The sequence below is a fragment of the Pocillopora verrucosa genome, chromosome 13 (assembly GCF_036669915.1).
Source record: "Pocillopora verrucosa isolate sample1 chromosome 13, ASM3666991v2, whole genome shotgun sequence".
Taxonomy (NCBI): domain Eukaryota; kingdom Metazoa; phylum Cnidaria; class Anthozoa; order Scleractinia; family Pocilloporidae; genus Pocillopora; species Pocillopora verrucosa.
Genome location: NC_089324.1, coordinates 13,005,452 through 13,029,415, shown reverse-complemented (window position 1 = coordinate 13,029,415; position 23,964 = coordinate 13,005,452). Strand labels below are relative to the sequence as shown.

Sequence of the window (23,964 nt, the reverse complement as noted above, 5' to 3'; positions counted from 1 at the left end):
AAAATCAGTAACCACCTCTAATTATGACGTCATTACCCAGTGGATGCACATCTTTAAAAACAGTTGTCACCTTACATGCTGATGACTTCGAGTCAAAAGTTTTTTGTCTCTACAAGCAATTGTAAGTCTTGATATTATCGCTAAGAGCTCTTTCAGACGAGTCTTAGAACTATATTAAAAATAAAACAAAACACAGATAAGGAGAGGCTATTTCAAAATGTACACTTTTTTCTCATCAAAGCTAGTAACAAGAATACGCCCGTCTGGTACTTTTGTTATCGAAGTGGGGTCTGATAAACGAGTAATACTTTTGCCGGCGTAGCGACCGTCTAAAGAAAACTGCTGAACTCGATTATTGCCAGAGTCACATACTAGAAGATTTTCGGAGCTGTCTACAAGCAAACCATGCGGCATTTTAAATTCCCCATCTAGATGCCCTTTTTTGCCAAACTTGTATAGGAATTTTCCTGACTGATCAAAAGCTTTTATACAGTGGTTGCCTGCATCAGATACGAGAAACATGTTCTTGTAAGGAATGCAGCAGCTTGGATAATGAAGTTTCTCTGGGCCTTTGTCTCCAAATGTGAAAATAGACTCTGCCTCCTTTGACATCACCTGTATCCTATTATTGCCCCACTCGGTTACAACAATGCGTTCGTCATCATCCACAGTAACGTCTACTGGCCCGCTAAACTCTCCTTTTTGTCTGCCTTCTTTTCCAAAGCTTTTCACTACAGTACCTGTCTGAATATTAACTCGTTGTATTCTGCAATTGCCTAAGTCTGCAATTAGGACTTCGTTGTCATTTAAAAACGAAATGCCATTAGGAAACTGAAATTGTCCTGTATGGCTACGCTTGCTTCCGATTTTTCTCATACAGTTGCCATCTTTATCAAAAACATATACACAGTTGCCAAGGTTATCTGTCACAACTAACTGGCCTTCTGTATTCACAACAACTCCATGTAACCGTTCAAGCGTGTGCCCTGGAAAGAGCTTTATCTTCAACTCACCGACCACGACAAGTTCACGTTCTTTAACCTGCACAGTGATGGGACAGGTCGGTAGTTTATCGCCATTAATCTTCACCTCAGTGCTGTAGGCCCCAGGTACTTTGGGAATAAACTTCAGCACAACATTACCGTCATATTTCTCATCAAGAGTCACGTTCGTCACATCTTGGGCGGGTGTTATTAGCAATTCGAGTTGATCTTTGAGATCAGCGTGGTCACTCATCTCTCCGCCAGATGTCCGTGGGCACAACGTAAACTTTGCTTCTACACCAACTTGAAAAGTTTGATCCAGTCCTTCTAGAGTTGATTTAGCTGCGATTGCCGGCTTCTCGGAGACCTGAATAGAACCCAGTTTAAAGTTGTGTTGCGATGCGGCAGTAAATTTGACAAATGTAGCCTGGCGATGTTTTGGAACTTCAACTCTACGAAGCTCTTCAAGTTTCTGTCTCGATTTGTTTTTGTTCTCTATGATATCCACGGCTGATCTTCGTTGCACCAGTTTCTCCGCAAATTCAGCTGCTTGGTTAATTTTTTTTATTAGAGATTCCAGTTCTTGTTTAGCAGAGTTGATTCGTTCTATTCTTTTCCTACGTGTTATTTCTAAGGACTCTAAGAGCTGTTTTTCTTGCTGTCTCGTCTTTGTGATCACGTCTTCAGTTGCCTCCGACACTTCCTGTTTGGCGATTGCAATAATCATTTCCACATCCTCTGATGTTTTTTCTAACTGTGCTCGAAACAAGTTTGCCTTTTCCTTGATGGTCTCGACAATCGACATGATGTTTTTCTTATCCTCTTGCACTGCTTTTTCAAGCATTTCAAACGCATGGCCTCGGTGGTCTTCGGTGACGCAAATCGGACAAATACACGCTTCACACGAGGAGCAGTAATATCGTAGTCTTTCTTCCGTATGTTGCGAGCAAGTGTCCAGTTGTTGCCTTGCAATGGCTTTGCAATCTTCCGCTTGAAGAAGGACACCTAACAGACTTTTGTGAAAAAAGCTGTTAGGCAAACGGTCGAAGCAATTTTCTTGTGGTAAATCGATTTCTGCTTGACACTCGGGGCATCGGAATTTCTCTTGTCTCTGGTTCTCTATTGCATGTCTCTCTAAACACTCACAGCAAAATGTGTGAAGACATGATATGGTTTTGGGCTCGGTGTAGGTATCGAGACAAATCGAGCAAGTAACTTGTTTCTTGAGACTCTTCAAGAGAGGATTCATGACGATCGCCTTAAACTGTAGTTAACTGATGTGTTACTTATATTAAAGGGACGAGCCCTATCAAAACAATCCGCCTTTGTTCTAGATTCCTAGAAAAGAAGACATTTTTCATTTCATTGGATCTATTTCTGGCCAGTCACGTTCCTTGGCTCAGTTGACTTCGTTGTAACGAAAGAATCCATGGATTTTAGCCGTAGGGAAAACCTTGGGGCGTTATGGGAGGAAAATATTTAGATGAGGAACGTCGAGGGTCTGAAAATCGCAAAACGCGTATAAACGGCTCATTTTAGAAATGTGTTGGCCTTTGTATTTCTTTAAAATGTGGTCAGTCCTTCTTTCCCCACCCTCTCCCCCTCCTTCCTTCGTCTGTGGCAACCATCTATCCCTCATGAAAGCATGAAAGGGAATTTGTCTCACAACGTCTTCATCAACTTTGACCAAAATTCGTTTTTTGCTTTACCTGGCGAGACATTCGACTCTATTTCCCTTCTATCTTATATGGAGTCTATCTTGCATGAACTAGTCATTCCCAGAGAACTTTAAAAGTGTAGACAAGACGCTAATGTTTTCGAGGAAATCGTTCAGATACGGTAAACAGAAAATGAATTATTTTCTTTTGAAAAACTAGAAAGCTGCCTTTTAAGACTATATTTAGATTTCCGAGAAAACAGAACGGAAATCGGCCATGACCTCTTCCGTTTGTGACATGCAACTGTTTATCTGTTTATCCTTTTTTTTTAACGCATGCTTCTAAATATTCTAGAATTTGATCAACTGTCGAATCATCAAGGTTCTTAAAGAAAAAAAAGCAAGACAAAGACTTCAATTTACTCTTTTCAGTTGAAAATGGAAATCCTACTTGATAATTTTAATGGACAGAGTATCAAAATGATTTGTTCTTGTCAACTGAGTTGATAGTGTAAATTGGCCATGATAACACCGGAAATCGTGAGCGGATTAGAGTTTGTATTTCAATCATCAGGTCAGACAGGAAGGCACGCAAGCTGATTTATACAAATTAGCCACATGCCGCTTGTTTATTTGGCTTCCCGTTAAAGGCGGCAATTCCTGGAATTTGATTAACTGTCGAATCATTAAGGTCCTTGACGAAAAAAAGCACGACCAAAGCTTCAATTTTTCTTTGCAGTTGAAAAAGAAAATCCTACTTGATGATTTTAATGGACGGAGTATCAAAATGATTTTTTCTTGTCAACTGCGTTGATAATGTAAATTGGCCATGATAACACCGGAAATCGGGAGCGGATTAGAATCGTATTTCAATCTTCAGGTCAGACAGGAAGGCACGCAAGCTGATTTTATACAAATTAGCCACATGCCTCTTGTTTATTTGGCTTCCCGTTAAAGGCGGCAATTCCTGGAATTTGATTAACTGTCGAATCATTAAGGTCCTTAACGAAAAAAAGCACGACCAAAGCTTCAATTTTTCTTTTCAGTTAAAAAAAAAAATCCTACTTGATAATTTTAATGGACAGAGTATCAAAATGATTTTTTCTTGTCAACTGCGTTGATAATGTAAATTGGCCATGATAACACCGGAAATCGGGAGCGGATTAGAGTTTGTACTAAAATCTTCAGGTCAGACAGGAAGGCACGTAAATTAGCCACATGCCGCAAGTCTATTTCGCTTCCCGTTAAAGGCGGGAAGTGGGCGAGTTTATATGAAAACGAACTCGTTACACTTTCACACATTCGACGTACATCTCAACCAAAAGAGGATCATCCTCAGTTGTCTTAACTGCGGATACTTTCCATTTCTCCAAACGGACCCAAAGGTTTGCAGCAGAAATAGGTCCGCAATAGTTATTCATGTATATTTGTAAACGTAGACAAATTATTATTTTATTTTCCAGGGAAACCAAGCTGCTGATGATTTTGCAATTTTTTAGGAGATGTATCCAACGAAATTTTTAAATAACTTTATTTCAAAATGTTACCTATATTTAATATTGAAAGTTATTTTCTAATCATTCATAACAACAAACTAGATAAAACTTTCAAATCTCATTTATTCAACGAATTTCTAATTTTTCTCGTTTTATTATCTGCAACAAAACCTGGGACTATTTTTCAAAACAGTCTAAAGCTAACACTTCACCTTAGTTAGAATATCAATAACCACCTCTAATTATAGCGTAATTACCCAGTAGACCTATTAGAAACAGTTGTCACTTTACTTCTTGTGCTTGTTTATTACTCATACATGTGAAATTATGCAATCGTAAATTGTTCTTGAATTAAAGCTTACTTAAAGATATATTTTCTTAGATTGAAAAACCTGCACTTAATCTGTCCTGACCAATCAATGATTGCCAAAAGCAGCACATGGTCTTAACGTGTTCTACTTATATATTCTCAGCCTATAAAATAACAGTAACAGTAACTACAGTTTTATACATTCGACGTTCATCTCAAGAAACAAAAAACTTACCTGGGATATATTCCTCTCAACCAAAAGCATATCAAACTTACGTTTAACATCTGCCTCTGTAGATTTTCGTGACATGTCACGCAGTCTAAGGTCAGTCAAAAACACGCTAATTTTCGAACATTTTCCTCTTTTTCGTGTATTTCATTTGAATTGCTATCTTTCTTACCTTCAGTTTCTAAAACTAACGTACATAAGCTTTATATACCACTGCATTTGAAGGCAATCATTAAAATATTTCGTTCGGGTTTTTGAGACTTATGGTTAGTGATTCAGACATGTCGAAGAGAGGTTCACGCCACATGCAAGCAGTGGCCATGGAGTCTGGGGCTATAACTCTAAAGCGCATGCCTATAACTGGTCATTACCGCGAAATACGAAAAAAACAATAAATTTGGCGCAATTTGATGTATAATACATGAGGTTTGGATATTGTTTGGGTTCGGGAAATGGGACTCGAAGTTTACGCGCTGGTGATTTTTTCTTCGCTGGCTCTTCTCGCGGTGGCGGTAGATGCACAAAACGATTTCGGCGAAGAAACAAATGGTCCAAAAGGGGAAAAACTGCCTTGGTTTACTTACGAAATAAACAAGTAAGTAAAAATTGCGCTTATCGAAGTGTATTCCGACCTGTTTCTTTTTTCTTTTTAATTTTTTTCAATTTTTTTTCACCGAACTGATTTTTTTTAATCAGCTATCTCATATATTCCCTGTCGAAGAAGTCTGATCAGGAGCCGAACGACGAAAGTGCTGATTCTGTGATTGTGGGAATCGTGGAAAAAATATTGAAGGAATCTGAGATTCGCGGAGTTGTTATAAATTCCAGAATTCTCAACGTCTTCAGGAAAAAGATTTCTCTCCTCCATTCAGCGTTCAAGAAAGCGTCAAAAAGTGGGGGGAAAAGTATAAAGAAGCTAATTGATGCGTGGAAGGCAAAAAACTACTCCTTCAAAATTTTCTATCATGAGCTCGAAAACAACTCATTGATTGAGGAAAACCAACAGCTTCGTGGGCAGAAAAGGAAAGCTGAACTGGATTTAGCCGCAGAGCAGGCAAAGCGATTAAAGATTGAGCAGGAGCTTGAAGATGTTATTAGGGATTCGGAAAACAGAAAAGAACAATACAAACAAAAATTCAAAAGATTAGCGAAAAAAGCAGCAAGAATGCAAAAAAAGGGACAAAGAGGTCCAAACAAAAGCAAACGTTTCACTGATTATACTAAACAACATCAGGCAAGATTAAGGCGAGGATTTAAAGAAGACTGCCACTCAGCACTGTCATTTTTAGGCCTCTATAATTTTATTGCCACCAAGGTTGAGGTATTTAATAATGACACTCAACAATATGAAACTATTTCATTGGTAGAAGAGGGAGAGTTACAATTGGAAACAGAGCCAAGAGAACTGACCGACAATGATATTGATGACATCAATATGTGGGTTTACTTGAAGGACAAATTCAATATATCTAATGAAGCTTGGCATGAGTTGGCCATGAAGTGTAAAGACATGCCCACAAAATATAAAATATGCAAACACCTAGATAAGCTCAATGCCAATTGGAATCTGAGAAGTACACCAGGGGAGGTAGAGGGAGTACAGATTTCTTTCAGGGAGAGTCTTGAGGAACAGATAAAAAGGCTGCAGAAAAATGGAGTATTGGACAAGGTTAATACTATTAAAGTAAAGCTCAGTGGTGATGGTACCAACATTGGGAAAAGGCTTAAACTTGAAAATGTGACATACACAATTTTGAATGAAAAGGATGCAGCAATGAATGAAAAAGGGAACTATGTTCTAGCAATAATTAAGACAACAGAGAACTATGACAATCTTAAAGAAAGCCTTGCTGATCTAAATAATGAAATGTCAAATTTAAAAGAAATAACTGTAAATAGTCATAAGTATAGCATTGAGTATTTTTTGGGAGGAGACTGGAAGTTTCTAGCCTGTGTTTGTGGTTTAGGGGCCGCCAATCAAAATTTCTCTTGTATTTGGTGTAAGTGCCCAAGAAATGAAAGGTTTGACATCAGTAAAAAGTGGTCTATAACTGACAAATCTCTTGGGGCAAGAGATTTACAAGAAATAGGTAAGTATGCAAAATATAAACAATATAATTGTAAAACTAATCCATTATTTGATTTTATTCCTATAGACCATGTAATAATTGATACTCTACATTTATTTTTGAGAATATCTGATAATTTAATTGAACTTCTGATCAGGGAACTTCGCAGGAAAGATGCCATTGACAAGGTATCTACTTTTTCAAATGGGTTTTGTCGAAATAAGTATAGACATATGGCTGGGTATGAGAAATTTGTAAAAGAACTTGGAATTAATTTTGAATGGAAAATTAATAGGGACAGCAAGAAGTTGGAGTACAGAGACCTTACTGGACCTGAAAAACTCTTGCTTTTCCAACATATCAATTTTCACTTACTATTACCAGAGTTTCATAATGTGGACAAGCTGCAAGCCCTTTGGGGTAATTTCATAGATATTATGGGTGATCTTAAACTTAATTACACTACAGATGATGCTATCTCTAGCCTCAAAGACAAAATCAAAAAATGGTTTCAAAAATTCTTAGACCTTTACCAAGCAAAAGATGTAACACCATATATGCATTCTTTGTATGCTCATGTACCTGAATTTTTAAAGCTCTACCAAAATTTAGCTTATTACACTCAGCAAGGTATGGAGAAGTACAATGACACTGTATCAAAGGACTACTTTAGATCATCTAATCATAGAGGGGTTTCTGCTCTAAAGCAACTTTTCTTGAAAAAACACAGAATACAGCTTTTGGAAGCAGCTGGTTTGGAAAGGGTGAAGGAAAGTTACAACTGTGGAAACTGTTCAACTTCTGGCCATACCATCAAAACATGTACTGCAAAATGCAGCAAATGCGATGCTCCAACTTTCTGTGCACATCTTGTTAAAATAGATGGTAAATGGAAGCCAAGATGTGATTTAATCAATCAGTAATCATATAATATATCAATGTATTAAGGGAGTGTATTACCCAAAAACTGTTAGTAGAAGTTGTGTAGAATAATTTGCTATGCCTGTGAAATGTTTCTTGTATACAGCATTTAAGGAGTCTTTTTCAAAAATGTTACTGCATTGATTACAACAGAATCACAGACTGAAATATATGGGTCATTTATAACCACATGTTTACATTTTATGAAGGTAATTCACATGCAAGTAAAATAATTCTTTGACATCAACTATCAAAATCAATAAACATGTGCTAAATCAAATATATTAATGATGGACCATATTTTTGTATCCACATCTGTTGCCATCTCCACGGACAAATGTAAAAACGAGTTGATGCCCGTCTTCGATTTCAGATCTCACGTATTTATCGCCAATTAATTTAAATTCCACTATGGGGTTTCTTTTTGTCAACCAAAATCTCACAGTTCCTGGTACAACATAAGCAAAATCGCCGTTTTCATTCATGATCCGCTCATTCCACTTTGTGCCGATATAACAATCCAGAGTTTCATTTGAAAGAATTTCATATATTAGTTTATTCCTCTGATATTTTTTGGATGAAATCCTTCCAAGACTTTTATAGAAAACGTCGTCATCGACTTGAATTTCAATACGAACTTCTGGATCCTCTCTGCGCCCGGAGTACAACTTTCGCTTGATCTCCCTGTAAACGCGTTCATAAAAAGTTTGCAGGCGATCGCTGAAGGAATCATCGGTTGGTTTTGACATCGGTTCCAATCGCATTACGGGCAAATTATGTTCATCGCATGGCCTCCATTCGTCAAATTTCTCGCTGTACCCTTTGAAATGAATTTTGACCATGTTTCTCGCTTTGTCGACCTGTATTATCTCTACAGGATAAATATTCTTATCCGTAGTTTTTATTTTCTTGCATTGCTTGGTCTTAGCTTCTGCGAATTCGTCAATAAATCTCTTCAGAGTCTTACGCTCCCGCTTCACTCTGTTGGCCGCCATTTTTAACATTGGCGCCCTTTGCATATTTAATTGTTCTGCGCATGTCAGGTGAGTAATACGGAGGCTTGGGACCAATTTAAGCAAATGTTCAGTTTTCTATAGGATAAGTTTGATATGGGATCATCTTCTCTTGTCTTAACTATGGATACTTCCCATTTGTCTAAACGAACCCAAAGGTTTGCAGCAGAAATAGGTCTGCAATAAAGATTCATACATATTTGTAAACGTAGACAAATTATGTAACAACCAAATGACGCAGGCAAAAAGTGATATATTTGAGGTTAGTTCTGACTTACCATCGTGTTAACTGTTCAATAAGCACTTTATTTAGTTTGTTCCATTTAGTTTTGTACAAAAGATTCAATAACTGAACAATGCACCTGCGTTTCTGATGGTTTAGTGGAAGAAAAGGGACGACAGTTATCTTCATTCACGTTTTATTTATTTCCTTATTCGACATTTTTTAAAAACGTCTTGATAAATTCATTTATTTATTTTCTATTGCTTTATTGTTTTGCATTTTTCCTTACTAGGAAGGGTAAATATTATCAAGAGATGAAAAAAAAACCGTTACATTTATCTGTACAAACTTTTTTTTCTCTCTCATCCAAAAATTATATCCTACGATGAAAGTAGTGCTCGGAAAAAAAATGCAAACCTTTCTGGTCACGTGATTCCAGCACTGAAGAGTGATCCAACAAACCATTGTTGCAGGATTATAAGAAAAGCGTCTTATTAGGTTTGCAATACGTGCAAGAGCTGTGATTGTTGTGGCGCATGCGATTCTCAACGTTTAAAACCTAACCCCGTGAACTCGCTCCTTCCACGTGGTGAATGTCAAGTTCGCTGGGCAATCAGCTGCAGGGACATGTAATGAGAAATCTCTAAGCGAGTCTATATGGACATAAAATCGCTTCCGATTTGGACGATATTTTCAAATTTGTGACGGTAAATCTTACAACGCTAGTGACTATTCACTACCAGACCTAATCCCTGCTTTTGTTCTATATAGCGGTTTGGAATTTTTTTCCCTCGGCTCCGGTTTCCTGATAGCCAATTATAGTTACACTAGAAACTCGACATAGCCTTTTTTTTCCAGGGAAACCAAGGTACTGATGATTTTGCGAGTTTTGAAATGATATTTCCGCGTTAGTTTTTCATATAACTTTATTTTGAAATGTTATTTCCTTTTAAAACTGGAAGTTATTTTCTAATCATTCATAACAAAAAATTGGAACTTTGAGTCTCATTTATTCAATGCATTCCTAATTTGTCTCGCCTTGTTATATGGAACAAAATCTACGACTATTTTTCAAAACAGTCTTAAGAACACTTAAGCTTAGTTAGAAAATCAGTAACCACCTCTAATTATGACGTAATTACCCAGTCGATGCCCATTTTAAAAAACAGTTGTCACCGTCCTTCTTGTGCTTGTTGATTACTTATACATGTGAAATTATGCAATCATAAATTGTTCTTAAATCAAATTTTAATCAAAAATATATTTTCTTAGATTGAAAAACCCGGACTTTATCTATCCTGACCAATAAATGATTGCAAAAAGCAGCACACGGTCTTAACGTTTTCCAGCTATATATTCTCAGTCTATATATTCTCGAAAGACCTGGGCTAATTACTTCAAGTCAAAAGGTTTTTGTCTCCAAGTGTAATTGTAAGTCTTGATATTATTGTTGAGAGTTCTTCTAGACAAGTGATAAAACAGCACTAAAAATAAAAAAAAGACACAGGTAAGGAGCGGCTCAAGAAGCAAAATTCACTTTTGAATAAGTCTATTTCAAAGTGTACAATTTTTTCTCATCATAGCTAGTAACAAGAATACGCCCGTCTGGTGCTTTTGTTATCGCTATAGGCTGAGATAAACGGGTGATACTTTTGCCGGTGAAGCGACCGTCTAAAGAAAACTGCTGAACTCGGTTATTGCCAAAGTCACATACTAAAAGATTATCGGAGCTGTCTACAAGCAAACCGCGCGGCCGGTTAAATTGTCCATCTTGATTCCCTTGTTTGCCGAACTTGTATAAGAATGTTCCTAACTGATCAAAAGCTTTTATGCAGTGGTTGCTTGTATCAGATACGAGAAACACGTTTTTATAAAGAGTGCAGCAGGTTGGACCAAGCAGTTTCTCTGAGCCTTTGTCTCCAAATGTGAAAATAGACTCTCCTACCTCTGACATCACCTGTATCCTACCATTCCTATGCTCGGTTACAACAATGCGTTCTTCATCATTCACAGTAACGTCTATTGGCCTGCCAAACTCTCCTTTTTCTCTGCCTTTTTTCCCAAAACTTTTAACAACAGTTCCTGTGTTAATATCAAGTCGCTGTATTCTATCATTGATATTATCTGCAATTAGGACTTCGTTGTCATTTAAAAACAAAATGCCATCAGGGAACTGAAATTGTCCTGTACTGCTACCTCGGCCTCCAATTTTCTTCAAACAGTTACCATCTTTATCAAACACATAAACACAGTGGCCATTGTTATCTGTCACAACTATCTGGCCTTCTGTATTCACAGAAATTCCATACAACCCTTTAAGCGTGTCGCCTGAAAAGAGCTTTAACTTCAACTCCCTGACCACAACAAGTTCACGTTCTATTACTTGCATAGTCATGGGACAGGTCGGTAGTTTATCGCCGTTAATCTTCACCTCAATACTATAGGCGCCAGGTACTTTGGGAGTAAACTTCAGTCTAAGATTGCCGTCTTCTTTCTCTTCAACAATCACGTCTGTAACATCTTTGACGGGTTTAATCAGCAGTTCAACTCGACCCTTGAGATCCGCCTGGTTACTTATCTCTTCTCCAGGTGTCTTTGAACATAACGTAAACTGTGCTTCTACACCAGCCTGGAAAGTTTGATCCAGTCCTTCTAAAGTTGATTTAGCTGCCTTTGCGGTGCCTTCGTTGACTTCAATAAAACCCAGTTTTAAGTCCTTTTGAGATGTCGCAGTGAATTTAATGAATGTCGTCTGCTGATGTTTTGGAACTTCAACTCGCAGGAGCTCTTCAAATTTAGTCTTTAAAGTTTCTTTATTTTGCATAATATCCGAGCTTGAGGTTCTCTGCACCAGGTTTCCTGCAAACTGAGCTGCTTGGTTCATTTGTTTTACTAAGGATTCCACTTCCTGTTTGGCCAAGTTAATTTTATGGAGTCTCGGCACGCGTGTTGCCTCCAGGGATTCCAACGCCTCTCGCTCGCGCTCTCGAATATTTGCAATCATTTGTTCAGCTGTTTGCTTGACGCCTCGCTTAGCCGTTGCCATATTGCTTTCCAGCTTAGAAATGGTTTCTTCAAACTGCGTAATGACTTCCTGAAGCTCGCTTTCCATTTTCTTGATCAATTTAGCGCCCGAAATGATGTTATCCTTTTCCTCGTGTGCTGCTTTGTCGAGAAGAACAACTTTGTGGTTTTGATGATCCGTGACTATGCAAATTGGACAAATGCAAACTTGACACTGCGAGCAAAAAAACCGTGTAATTTCTCTCTCGTGGAACTCTTGAGAACAAAATGGTTGTCGCTTTAACAATGCTTCGTAATCTTCTACTTTGAAGTCTTGAAGTGGCGTGACTTTGTGTCCTTGAAAAGACTTCTTGAGCACTTCATGTGCGTTGAAACAATCAGGGCACATGAATCGTCCGCAATCGAAGCAGTAGTACATCTGAGGGTTGGTTGCGCTACAATGATAACAAGTAATACTACTTGCCTTGCCACTCTGTCGAACAGCGAGAAGACTCAACAAACTTTTATGGAAGAAGCTGTTAGGCAAACGGTTGAAGCGATTTCCTTCTGGTAAATCGATCACTGCTTGACACTCCGGGCATCTGAATTTTCCCTGTTTCTGGCTCACTCTTGCATGTTTCTCCAAACATTCACAGCAAAACGTGTGAAGACATGATATAGTTTTGGGCTCGGTGTAGGTATCGAGGCAAATCGAACAAGTAACTTGTTTCTTGAGATTTACCAAAAGCGACTCCATCAGTATTGACAATAAGTACAAACGATGTATGTAAGCAACAAACGAAATTTAATGAAGGGTTTATTTCAGATTCCTAGAAAACAGAACAAAGTCCGTTTTAGCGGGTTGCCTGTAGCCAATCACATTCCTAAGCTCAATTGACCTTCTGTAACGTTATATTGTTTATCTGAACACAGGCGACCCAAGCTTCAGCTGTGAGATGATCATCTTGCGCAATAATAGTCACGGCGGAATTATAAGAGTTTGTATGGGAATATTTACGACCGCTCTAAGGAACAAAACAATACGTCAAATTCTTAAGGAAAATATCTCACCTTACTTCCAAAGCGTATCACTTGTTATCTGACCGCTTACTTTGATGGAAAGAACGCATTTTAGCGAATTGTCAATTTCGAGGTTTTCAACGTACATGGACTTTTCTTATGTACGTAGAAAACCTCGAAATTGAAATGAAAAATGCGTTCCTTTCATCAGTTGAAATGTAAAATGCGTTCTGCCTGACACTCGGGCCATCGGAATTTCTCTTGTCTCTGGTTCTCTATTGCATGTCTCTGTAAACACTCGCAGCAAAATGTGTGAAGACATGATATGGTTTTGGACTCGGTGTAGGTATCGAGACAAATCGAGCAAGTAACTTGTTTCTTGAGACTCTTCAAAGGAGGATTCATGAGGATCGCCTTAAAATGTAGTTAACTGATGTGTTACTAATATTAAAGGGACGAGCCCTGTCAAAACACTCATGCGAAATCCGAGATATTATTTCAGTTTCCGAGAAAACAGCGCAAAGTATAAGACAGCTGACTTCCTCTGGCCGATTACACTTCAGGACTAATTTGACTTTTTTGTAATGACAATCTTGTGGTGAGATTTTCCTTCTTAGTTCTTAGACTGTTATCGATGCGCATTTCGAGTAAGAAATTTTTGCATGTAACTCCACATAAGGATGGATAATCCTTACAAACAATTTAAACACTTCGCCTTTGCTTCAGATTCCTAGAAAAAAATAAATTTTTCATTTATTTGGATCTATTTCTGGCCAGTCACGTTCCTTGACTCAGTTGACTTCGTTGTAACGAAAGAATTCATGAATTGTAACTGGAGGGAAAGCCTTGAAGCGTTATGGGAGGAAAATATTTAGATGAGGAACGAGAAAGGTCTGAAAACCGCAAAACGCGTATAAACGGCTCATTTTAGAAATGTGTTCCTTCTCTCCCCACCCCTACCCTCCTTCCTTCGTCTGTGACAACCATCTCTCGCTCATGAAAGCAAGAAAGGGAATTTGTCTCACAACATCTTCATCAACTCAGACCAAAATTCGTTCTTCGCTTTTCCTGGAAAGACATTTGACTCTATTTCCCTTCTATCTTATATGGAGTCTATCCTGCATGGACTAGTCATTTGCAGAGAACTTTAAATGTGCAGATAAGGCGGTAATGTCTTTGAGGAAATCGTTCAGATACAGTAAACAGGAAATGAATTATTTTCTTTTGAAAAAACTAGAAAGCTGCTTTTTAAGCCTATATTTAGATTTCCGAGAAAACAGAACGGAAATCTGCCATGACCTCTTCCGTTTGTGATATGAGACTGTTTATCTGTTTATCTTTTTTTTAACGCATGCTTCTCAATATCCTAGGTTAAGGTTCTTTAAGAAAAAAGCAAGACAAAAACTTCAAATTATTCTTTTCAGTTAAAAATGGAAATCCTACTTGATAATTTTAATGGACAGAGTGTCAAAATAATTTGTTCTTGTTAAATGAGTTGATATTGTAAATTGGCCATGATAACACCGGAAATCGTGAACGGATTAGAGTTTGTACTTCAATCTTCAGGTCAGACAGGATGGCACGCAAGCTGATTTATGCAAATTAGCCACTTGCCTTTTCACTTCCCGTTAGAGGCGGGAAAGGGGTGAGTTTATATAAAAACTAAATCGTCACAGTTTTATACATTCGACGTTCATCTCAAGAAACAAAAAACTTACCTGGAATATATTCCTCTCAACCAAAAGAGGATCATCCTCTCTTGTCTTAACTATGGGTACTTCCCATTTGTCTAAACGAACCCAAAGGTTTGCAGCAGAAATAGGTCTGCAATAAAGATTTATACATATTTGTAAACGTAGACAAATTATGTAACAACCAAATGACGCAGGCAAAAAGTGATATATTTGAGGTTAGTTCTGACTTACCATCGTGTTAACTGTTCAATAAGCACTTTATTTAGTTTGTTCCATTTAGTTTTGTACAAAAGATTCAATAACTGAACAATGCGCCTGCGTTTCTGATGGTTTAGTTATCTTCATTCACGTTTTATTTATTTCCTTATTCGACATTTTTTAAAAACGTCTTTATAAATTCATTTGTTTATTTTCTAATGCTTTATTGTTTTGCATTTTTCCTTACTAGGAAGGGTAAATATTATCAAGAGATGAAAAAAAAAACCGCTACATTTATCTGTTAAAACTTTTTTTTTTCTCTCTTCCAAAAATTATATCATACGATGAAAGTAGTGCTCGAAAAAACAAAAATGCAAACCTTTCTGGTCACGTGATTCCAGCACTGAAGAGTGATCCATCAAACCATTGTTGCAGGATTATAAGAAAAGCGTCTTATTAGGTTTGCAATACGTGCAAGAGCTGTGATTGTTGTGGCGCATGCGATTCTCAACGTTTTAAACCAAACCCCGTGAACTCGTTTCTTCCACGGGGTGAATGTCAAGTTCGCTGGGCAATCAGCTGCAGGGACATGTAATGAGAAATCTCTAAGCGAGTCTATATGGACATAAAATCGCTTCCGATTTGGACGATATTTTTAAATTTGTGACGGTAAATCTTACAACGCTAGTGACTATTCACGAACAAACCTTATCCCTGCTTTTGTCCTATATGGCGGTTTGGTATTTTGTTGCCTCGGCTCCGGTTTCCTGATAGCCAATTATAGTTACACTAGAAACTCGACATAGCCTTTTTTTTCCACGGAAACCAAGGTATTGATGATTTTGCGAGTTTTGAAATGATATTTCCGCGTTAATTTTTCAAATAACTTTATTTTTAAATGTTATTTTCTTTTAAAACTGGAAGTTATTTTCTAATCATTCATAACAAAAAATTAGAACTTTTGAGTCTCATTTATTCAATGCATTCCTAATTTGTCTCGCCTTGTTATATGGAACAAAATCTAAGACTATTTTTCTAAACAGTCTTAAGAACACTTCAGCTTAGCTAGAAAATCAGTAGCCACCTCTAATTATGACGTAATTACCCAGTCGATGCCCATTTTTAAAAACAGTTGTCACCTTCCTTGTTGATTACTTATACATGTGAAATTATGCAATCATAAATTGTTCTTAAATTAAATTTTAATCAAAAATATATTTTCTTAGATTGAAAAACCCGGACTTTATCTATCCTGTCCAATAAATGATTGCAAAAAGGAGCACATGGTCTTAACGTTTTCCAGCTATATATTCTCAGTCTGTGAAAAAAGTCAAACTTGTTAAATGTTTCTATACAGCATGTAGTTTTTCTGCTATATTAGCAATTTTTTTAAGGACTCGCCGTTAAATTTCTTGGTCTAGATTATTATTCAAATCACAACCGACGATGCGCAAAAATACCTCGAACTTAAAGAAAAAACAAAAACAAAGCCTTCAGATCGGAGAAAAAACAATTAAAGAGGATATTAATAAACCGAGAAGAAACATGGATGGCCAAGTGATGAGGGTGGAGAAGATTAAAACGGCTTGAAACTGACGAACTTGAAAGACCTGAACTAATTACTTCAAGTCAAAAGGTTTTTGTCTCCAAGTGTAATTGTAAGTCTTGATATTATTGCTGAGAGTTCTTCTAGACAAGTGATAAAACAGCACTAAAAATAAAAAAAAGACACAGGTAAGGAGCGGCTCAAGAAGCAAAATTCACTTTTGAAAAAGTCTATTTCAAGGTGTACAATTTTTTCTCATCATAGCTAGTAACAAGAATACGCCCGTCTGGTGCTTTTGTTATCGCTATAGGCTGAGATAAACGGGTGATACTTTTGCCGGTGAAGCGACCGTCTAAAGAAAACTGCTGAACTCGGTTATTGCCAAAGTCACATACTAAAAGATTATCGGAGCTGTCTACAAGCAAACCACGCGGCCGGTTAAATTGTCCATCTTGATTCCCTTGTTTGCCGAACTTGTATAAGAATGTTCCTAACTGATCAAAAGCTTTTATGCAGTGGTTGCTTGTATCAGATACGAGAAACACGTTTTTATAAAGAGTGCAGCAGGTTGGACCAAGCAGTTTCTCTGAGCCTTTGTCTCCAAATGTGAAAATAGACTCTCCTACCTCTGACATCACCTGTATCCTACCATTCCTATGCTCGGTTACAACAATGCGTTCTTCATCATTCACAGTAACGTCTATTGGCCTGCCAAACTCTCCTTTTTCTCTGCCTTTTTTCCCAAAACTTTTAACAACAGTTCCTGTGTTAATATCAAGTCGCTGTATTCTATCATTGATATTATCTGCAATTAGGACTTCGTTGTCATTTAAAAACAAAATGCCATCAGGGAACTGAAATTGTCCTGTACTGCTACCTCGGCCTCCAATTTTCTTCAAACAGTTACCATCTTTATCAAACACATAAACACAGTGGCCATTGTTATCTGTCACAACTATCTGGCCTTCTGTATTCACAGCAATTCCATACAACCCTTTAAGCGTGTCGCCTGAAAAGAGCTTTAACTTCAACTCCCTGACCACAACAAGTTCACGTTCTTTTACTTGCATAGTCATGGGACAGGTCGGTAGTTTATCGCCGTTAATCTTCACCTCAATACTATAGGCGCCAGGTACTTTGGGAGTAAACTTCAGTCTAAGATTGCCGTCTTCTTTCTCTTCAACAATCACGTCTGTAACATCTTTGACGGGTTTAATCAGCAGTTCAACTCGACCCTTGAGATCCGCCTGGTTACTTATCTCTTCTCCAGGTGTCTTTGGACATAACGTAAACTGTGCTTCTACACCAGCCTGGAAAGTTTGATCCAGTCCTTCTAAAGTTGATTTAGCTGCCTTTGCGGTGCCTTCGTTGACTTCAATAAAACCCAGTTTTAAGTCCTTTTGAGATGTCGCAGTGAATTTAATGAATGTCGTCTGCTGATGTTTTGGAACTTCAACTCGCAGGAGCTCTTCAAATTTAGTCTTTAAAGTTTCTTTATTCTGCATAATATCCGAGCTTGAGGTTCTCTGCACCAGGTTTTCTGCAAACTGAGCTGCTTGGTTCATTTGTTTTACTAAGGATTCCACTTCCTGTTTGGCCAAGTTAATTTTATGGAGTCTCGGCACGCGTGTTGCCTCCAGGGATTCCAACGCCTCTCGCTCGCGCTCTCGAATATTTGCAATCATTTGTTCAGCTGTTTGCTCGACGCCTCGCTTAGCCGTTGCCATATTGCTTTCCAGCTTAGAAATGGTTTCTTCAAACTGCCTAATGACTTCCTGAAGCTCGCTTTCCATTTTCTTGATCAATTTAGCGCCAAAAATGATGTTATCCTTTTCCTCGTGGGCTGCTTTGTCGAGAAGAACAACTTTGTGGTTTTGATGATCCGTGACTATGCAAATTGGACAAATGCAAACTTGACACTGCGAGCAAAAAAACCGTGTAATTTCTCTCTCGTGGAACTCTTGAGAGCAAAACGGTTGTCGCTTTAATAATGCTTCGTAATCTTCTGTTTTGAAGTCTTGAAGTGGCGTGACTTTGTGTCCTTGAAAAGACTTCTTGAGCACTTCATGTGCGTTGAAACAATCAGGGCACATGAATCGTCCGCAATCGAAGCAGTAGTACATCTGAGGGTTGGTTGCGCTACAATGATAACAAGTAATACTACTTGCCTCACCACTTTGTCGAACAGCGAGAAGACTCAACAAACTTTTATGGAAGAAGCTGTTAGGCAAACGGTCGAAGCGATTTCCTTCTGGTAAATAGATCACTGCTTGACACTCCGGGCATCTGAATTTTCCCTGTTTCTGGCTCACTCTTGCATGTTTCTCCAAACATTCACAGCAAAACGTGTGAAGACATGATATAGTTTTGGGCTCGGTGTAGGTATCGAGGCAAATCGAACAAGTAACTTGTTTCTTGAGATTTACCAAAAGCGACTCCATCAGTATTGAAAATAAGTACAAACGATGTATGTAAGCAACAAACGAAATTTAATGAAGGGTTTATTTCAGATTCCTAGAAAACAGAACAAAGTCCGTTTTAGCGGGTTGCCTGTAGCCAATCACATTCCTAAGCTCAATTGACCCTCTGTAACGTTATATTGTTTATCTGAACATAGGCGACCCAAGCTTCAGCTGTGAGATGATCATCTTGCGCAATAATAGTCACGGCGGAATTATAAAAGTTTGTATGGGAATATTTACGACCGCTCTAAGGAACAAAACAATACGTCAAATTCTTAAGGAAAATATCTCACCTTACTTCCAAAGCGTATCACTTGTTATCTGACCGCTTACTTTGATGGAAAGAACGCATTTTAGCGAATTGTCAATTTCGAGGTTTTCAACGTACATGGACTTTTCTTATGTACGTAGAAAACCTCGAAATTGAAATGAAAAATGCGTTCCTTTCATCAATTGAAATGTAAAATGCGTTCTACCTGACACTCGGGGCATCGGAATCTCTCTTGTCTCTGGTTCTCTATTGCATGTCTCTGTAAACACTCGCAGCAAAATGTGTGAAGACATGATATGGTTTTGGACTCGGTGTAGGTATCGAGACAAATCGAGCAAGTAACTTGTTTCTTGAGACTCTTCAAAAGAGGATTCATGAGGATCGCCTTAAAATGTAGTTAACTGATGTGTTACTAATATTAAAGGGACGAGCCCTGTCAAAACACTCATGCGAAATCCGAGATATTATTTCAGTTTCCGAGAAAACAGCGCAATGATAACACCGGAAATCGTGAACGGATTAGAGTTTGTACTTCAATCTTCAGGTCAGACAGGATGGCACGCTAGCTGATTTATGCAAATAAGCCACTTGCCCTTTCACTTCCCGTTAGAGGCGGGAAAGGGGTGAGTTTATATAAAAACTAAATCGTCACAGTTTTATACATTCGACGTTCATCTCAAGAAACAAAAAACTTACCTGGGATATATTCCTCTCAACCAAAAGAGGATCATCCTCTCTTGTCTTAACTATGAATACTTCCCATTTGTCTAAACGAACCCAAAGGTTTGCAGCAGAAATAGGTCTGCAATAGAGATTCATACATATTTGTAAACGTAGACAGATTATGTAATAACCAAATGACGCAGGCAAAAAGTGATATATTTGAGGTTAGTTCTGACTTACCATCGTGTTAACTGTTCAATAAGCTCTTTATTTTGTTTGTTTCATTTATTTTTGTACAAAAGATTCAACAACTGAACAATGCGCCTGCGTTTCTGATGGTTTAGTGGAAGAAAAGGGACGACAGTTATCTTCATTCACGTTTTATTTATTTCCTTATTCGACATTTTTTAAAAACTTCTTGATAAATTCATTGGTTTATTTTCTATTGCTTTATTGTTATGCATTTTTCCTTACTAGGAAGGGTAAATATTATCAATAGATGAAAAAAAAAACCGCTACATTTATCTGTAAAAACTTTTTTTTTCTCTCTTCCAAAAATTATATCGTACGATGAAAGTAGTGCTCGAAAAAACAAAAATGCAAACCTTTCTGGTCACGTGATTCCAGCACTGAAGAGTGATCCATCAAACCATTGTTGCAGGATTATAAGAAAAGCGTCCTATTAGGTTTGCAATACGTGCAAGAGCTGTGATTGTTGTGGCGCATGCGATTCTCAACGTTTAAAACCTAACCCCGTGAACTCGCTCCTTCCACGGGGTGAATGTCAAGTTCGCTGGGCAATCAGCTGCAGGGACATGTAATGAGAAATCTCTAAGCGAGTCTATATGGACATAAAATCGCTTCCGATTTGGACGATATTTTCAAATTTGTGACGGTAAATCTTACAACGCTAGTGACTATTCACGAACAAACCTTATCCCTGCTTTTGTCCTATATGGCGGTTTGGAATTTTGTTCCCTCGGCTCCGGTTTCCTGATAGCCAATTATAGTTACACTAGAAACTCGACATAGCCTTTCTTTTTCCAGGGAAACCAAGGTATTGATGATTTTGCGAGTTTTGAAATGATATTTCCGCGTTAATTTTTCAAATAACTTTATTTTAAAATGTTATTTCCTTTTAAAACTGGAAGTTATTTTCTAATCATTCATAACAAAGAAATGGAAATAACTTTTGAGTCTCATTTATTCAGTGCATTCTTAATTTGTCTCGCCTTGTTATATGGAACGAAATCTAAGACTATTTTTCAAAACTGTCTTAAGAACACTTAGTTAGAAAAAGCTTAGTTAGAAAATCAGTAACCACCTCTAATTATGACGTAATTAGCCAGTAGATGCCCATTTTTAAAAACAGTTGTCACCTTCCTTCTTATGCTTGTTGATTACTTATACATGTGAAATTATGCAATCATAAATGGTTCTTGAATTAAATTTTAATTAAAAATATATTTTCTTAGATTGAAAAACCCGAACTTAATCTATCCCGACCAATCAATGATTGCAAAAAGGAGCACATGGTCTTAACGTTTTCCAGCTATATATTCTCAGTCTGTGAAAAAAGTCTGACTTGTTAAATTTTTCAATACAGCATGTAGTTTTTCTATATGTAGTTTTTCTGCTATATTAGCAATTCTTTCAGGACTCGCCGTTAAATTTCTTGGTCTAGATTATTTAAATCGCTACCGACGATGCGCGAAAATACCTCGAACTTAAAGAAAAAACAAAAACACAACCTTAAATTGAAGAAAAAGCCATTAAGGAGAATATTAATAAACCGAGAAGAAAGATGAATGGCCAAGTGACGAGAGATGAAGCAGATTAAAACGGCTTGGAACTGACGAACTTGAAAGATCTGGCCTAATTACTTCAAGTCAAAGGGTTTTTGTCTCTAAGAGTAATTGTAAGTCTTAATATTATAGCTAAGACTTCTTCTAGACAAGTGATAAAACAGCATTAAAAAATTAAACAAAACACAGGTAAGGAGCGGCTCAAGAAGTAAAGTTCACTTTTGAAAAAGTCTATTTCAAAATGTACACTTTTTTCTCATCAAAGCTAGTAACAAGAATACCTCCGTCTGGTGCTTTTGTTATCGAAGTGGGGTCTGATAAACGAGTGATACTTTTGCCGATGAAGCGGCCGTCTAAAGAAAACTGTTGAACTCGGTTATTGCCAGAGTCACTGACATACTAGAATATTATTAGAGCTGTCTACAAGCAAACCATTCGGCGTTTTAAATTGTCCATCTTGATACCCTCTTTTGCCAAACTTGTATAGGAATATTCCTGACTGATCAAAAGCTTTTATGCAGTGGTTGCCTGCATCAGTTACGAGAAACACGTTTTTGTATGGAAGGCAGCAACTTGGATAATGGAGTTTCTCTGGGCCGTCGTCGCCGAATGTGAAAATAGACTCTCCCTCCTTTGACATCACATGTATCCTATGATTGTCCCACTCAGTTACAACAATGCGTTCTTTATCATCCACAGTAACGTTTATAGGCATGCCAAACTCTCCTTTTTCTCTACCTTTTCTTCCTAGACTCGCCACTATAGCTTCTGTCTGAATATTAAGTCGTTGTATTCTGCAATTGCTCGAGTCTGCAATTAGGACTTCGTTGTTATTTAAAAACGAAATGCCATTGGGAAACTGAAACTGTCCTGTATAGCTACGCTTGCTTCCAATTTTTCTCATACAGTTGCCATCTTTATCAAAAACATATACACATTTACCACGGTTATCTGTCACAACTATCTGGCCATCTGTATTCACAGCAACACCATATAAACGTTCAAGTTTGTCCCCTGGAAAGAGCTTTAACTTCAACTCACCAACCACAACAAGTTCACGTTCTTTAACCTGCACAATCGTGGGACAGGTCGGTAGTTTATCGCCATTAATCTTTACTTCAATGCTGTAGGCCCCAGGTACTTTGGGAGTAAATTCTAGCCCAAACTTTCCGTCATATTTCTCATTAACAGTCACGTTTGTAACATCTTTGGCAGGTGTTATCAGCAATTCGACTTGATCTTTGAGGTCAGCGTAGTCACTCATCTCTCCTTCGGATGTCCGTGGGCACAAAGTAAACTTTCCTTCTTCACCGACCTGAAAAGTTTGATCCAGTCCTTCTAAAGTTGATTTAGCTGCGATAACCGGCTTCTCAGAGACTTGAATAGAACCCAGTTTAAAGTTATGTTGCGATGCGGCGGTAAATTTGACAAATGTAGCCTGGCGATGTTTTGGAACTTCAACTCCACGAAGCTCTTCAAGTTTCTGTCTCAATTTGTTTTTGTTTTGTATGATATCCACAGTTGATCCTCTTTGCACCAGATCCTCCGCAAATTCAGCTCCTTGGAGCATTTGTTTTACCAGAGATTCCAGTTCTTGTTTAGCCGAGTTAACTCGCTCTATTCTCTTCCTACGCATCATTTCTAAGGACTCTAAAAGCTGTTTTTCTTGTTGTCGCGTCTTTGTGATCACGTGTTCAGTTGCCTCCGACACTTCTTGTTTAGCGATCGCGATAATCATTTCCACATCCTCTGATGTTTCCTCTAATTTTCTTAACTCTGCTCGAAACAAGTTTGCCTTTTGCTTGATGGTCTGGACAGTCGACAGGATGTTTTTCTTCTCCTCTTGCACTGCTTTTTCAAGCACATCAAACGCATGGCCTCGGTGGTCTTCGGTGACGCAAATCGGACAAATACACACCTTACACGAGGAGCAGTAATATCGTACTCTTTCTTCAGTATGTTGCGAGCAAGTGTCCTGTTGTTCCCTCGGAATGGCTTCACGATCTTCCGCTTCAAGGACACCTAACAGACTTTTGTGAAAAAAGCTGTTAGGCAAACGGTCAAAGCGATTTCCTTGTGGTAAATCGATTTCTGCCTGACACTCGGGGCATCTGAATTTGCCTTGTCTCTGGCTCACTCTTGCATGTCTCTCTAAACACTCACAGCAAAATGTGTGAAGACATGATATAGTTTTGGGCTCGGTATAGGTATCGAGACAAATCGAGCAAGTAAGTTGTTTCGTGAGGTTCTTTACGAGAGGATTCATGACGATCGCGTTAAACTGTAGTTAACTGATGTGTTACCAATATTAAAGCGACGAGCTTAGTCAAAACACTCATACGAAATCAGAGATATTATTTCAGTTTCCGAGAAAACAGCGCAAAGTCTATGACAACTGACT

General features: G+C 38.0%; 4 protein-coding genes and 1 pseudogene across 5 annotated transcripts; 1 reads left to right on the top strand and 4 right to left on the bottom strand.

The window, feature by feature from the left end:
• Positions 1–207: 207 nt before the first annotated feature.
• On the bottom strand, positions 208–2,256 carry LOC131798765 (tripartite motif-containing protein 3-like). Its single transcript, XM_059116428.2, has one exon. It carries the CDS (start codon positions 2,230–2,232, stop codon positions 208–210), a length of 2,025 nt encoding a protein of 674 aa, XP_058972411.2. The 5' UTR covers positions 2,233–2,256.
• A 2,807-nt stretch (positions 2,257–5,063) lies between these two features.
• LOC131768823 (uncharacterized) lies at positions 5,064–8,272 on the top strand. Its single transcript, XM_066160733.1, has 2 exons — positions 5,064–5,270; positions 5,372–8,272. The coding sequence occupies exons 1-2, from the start codon at positions 5,128–5,130 to the stop codon at positions 7,665–7,667; spliced, it is 2,439 nt and encodes an 812-aa protein (XP_066016830.1). The 5' UTR covers positions 5,064–5,127; the 3' UTR covers positions 7,668–8,272.
• Positions 8,273–9,822: 1,550 nt separating this feature from the next.
• Positions 9,823–13,061, bottom strand: LOC136277751 (E3 ubiquitin-protein ligase TRIM71-like). Its single transcript, XM_066160385.1, has 2 exons — positions 12,976–13,061; positions 9,823–12,734 (listed from the first exon to the last, which is right to left on the bottom strand). Exon 2 carries the CDS (start codon positions 12,659–12,661, stop codon positions 10,451–10,453), a length of 2,211 nt encoding a protein of 736 aa, XP_066016482.1. The 5' UTR covers positions 12,662–12,734; positions 12,976–13,061; the 3' UTR covers positions 9,823–10,450.
• Positions 13,062–15,796: 2,735 nt separating this feature from the next.
• LOC131798764 (E3 ubiquitin-protein ligase TRIM71-like) lies at positions 15,797–19,512 on the bottom strand. Of its 2 annotated transcripts, XM_066160812.1 has the most exons (3): positions 19,301–19,512; positions 16,989–18,876; positions 15,797–16,527 (listed from the first exon to the last, which is right to left on the bottom strand). In XM_066160812.1, the coding sequence occupies exons 2-3, from the start codon at positions 18,801–18,803 to the stop codon at positions 16,441–16,443; spliced, it is 1,902 nt and encodes a 633-aa protein (XP_066016909.1). In that variant the 5' UTR covers positions 18,804–18,876; positions 19,301–19,512; the 3' UTR covers positions 15,797–16,440. The 2 variants fall into 2 exon arrangements, with proteins under 2 accessions (XP_066016909.1, XP_066016908.1); XM_066160811.1 differs by having other exon boundaries at positions 15,797–18,876.
• A 1,479-nt stretch (positions 19,513–20,991) lies between these two features.
• On the bottom strand, positions 20,992–23,839 carry LOC131776356 (E3 ubiquitin-protein ligase TRIM71-like; annotated as a pseudogene).
• Between the last annotated feature and the right edge of the window lie 125 nt (positions 23,840–23,964).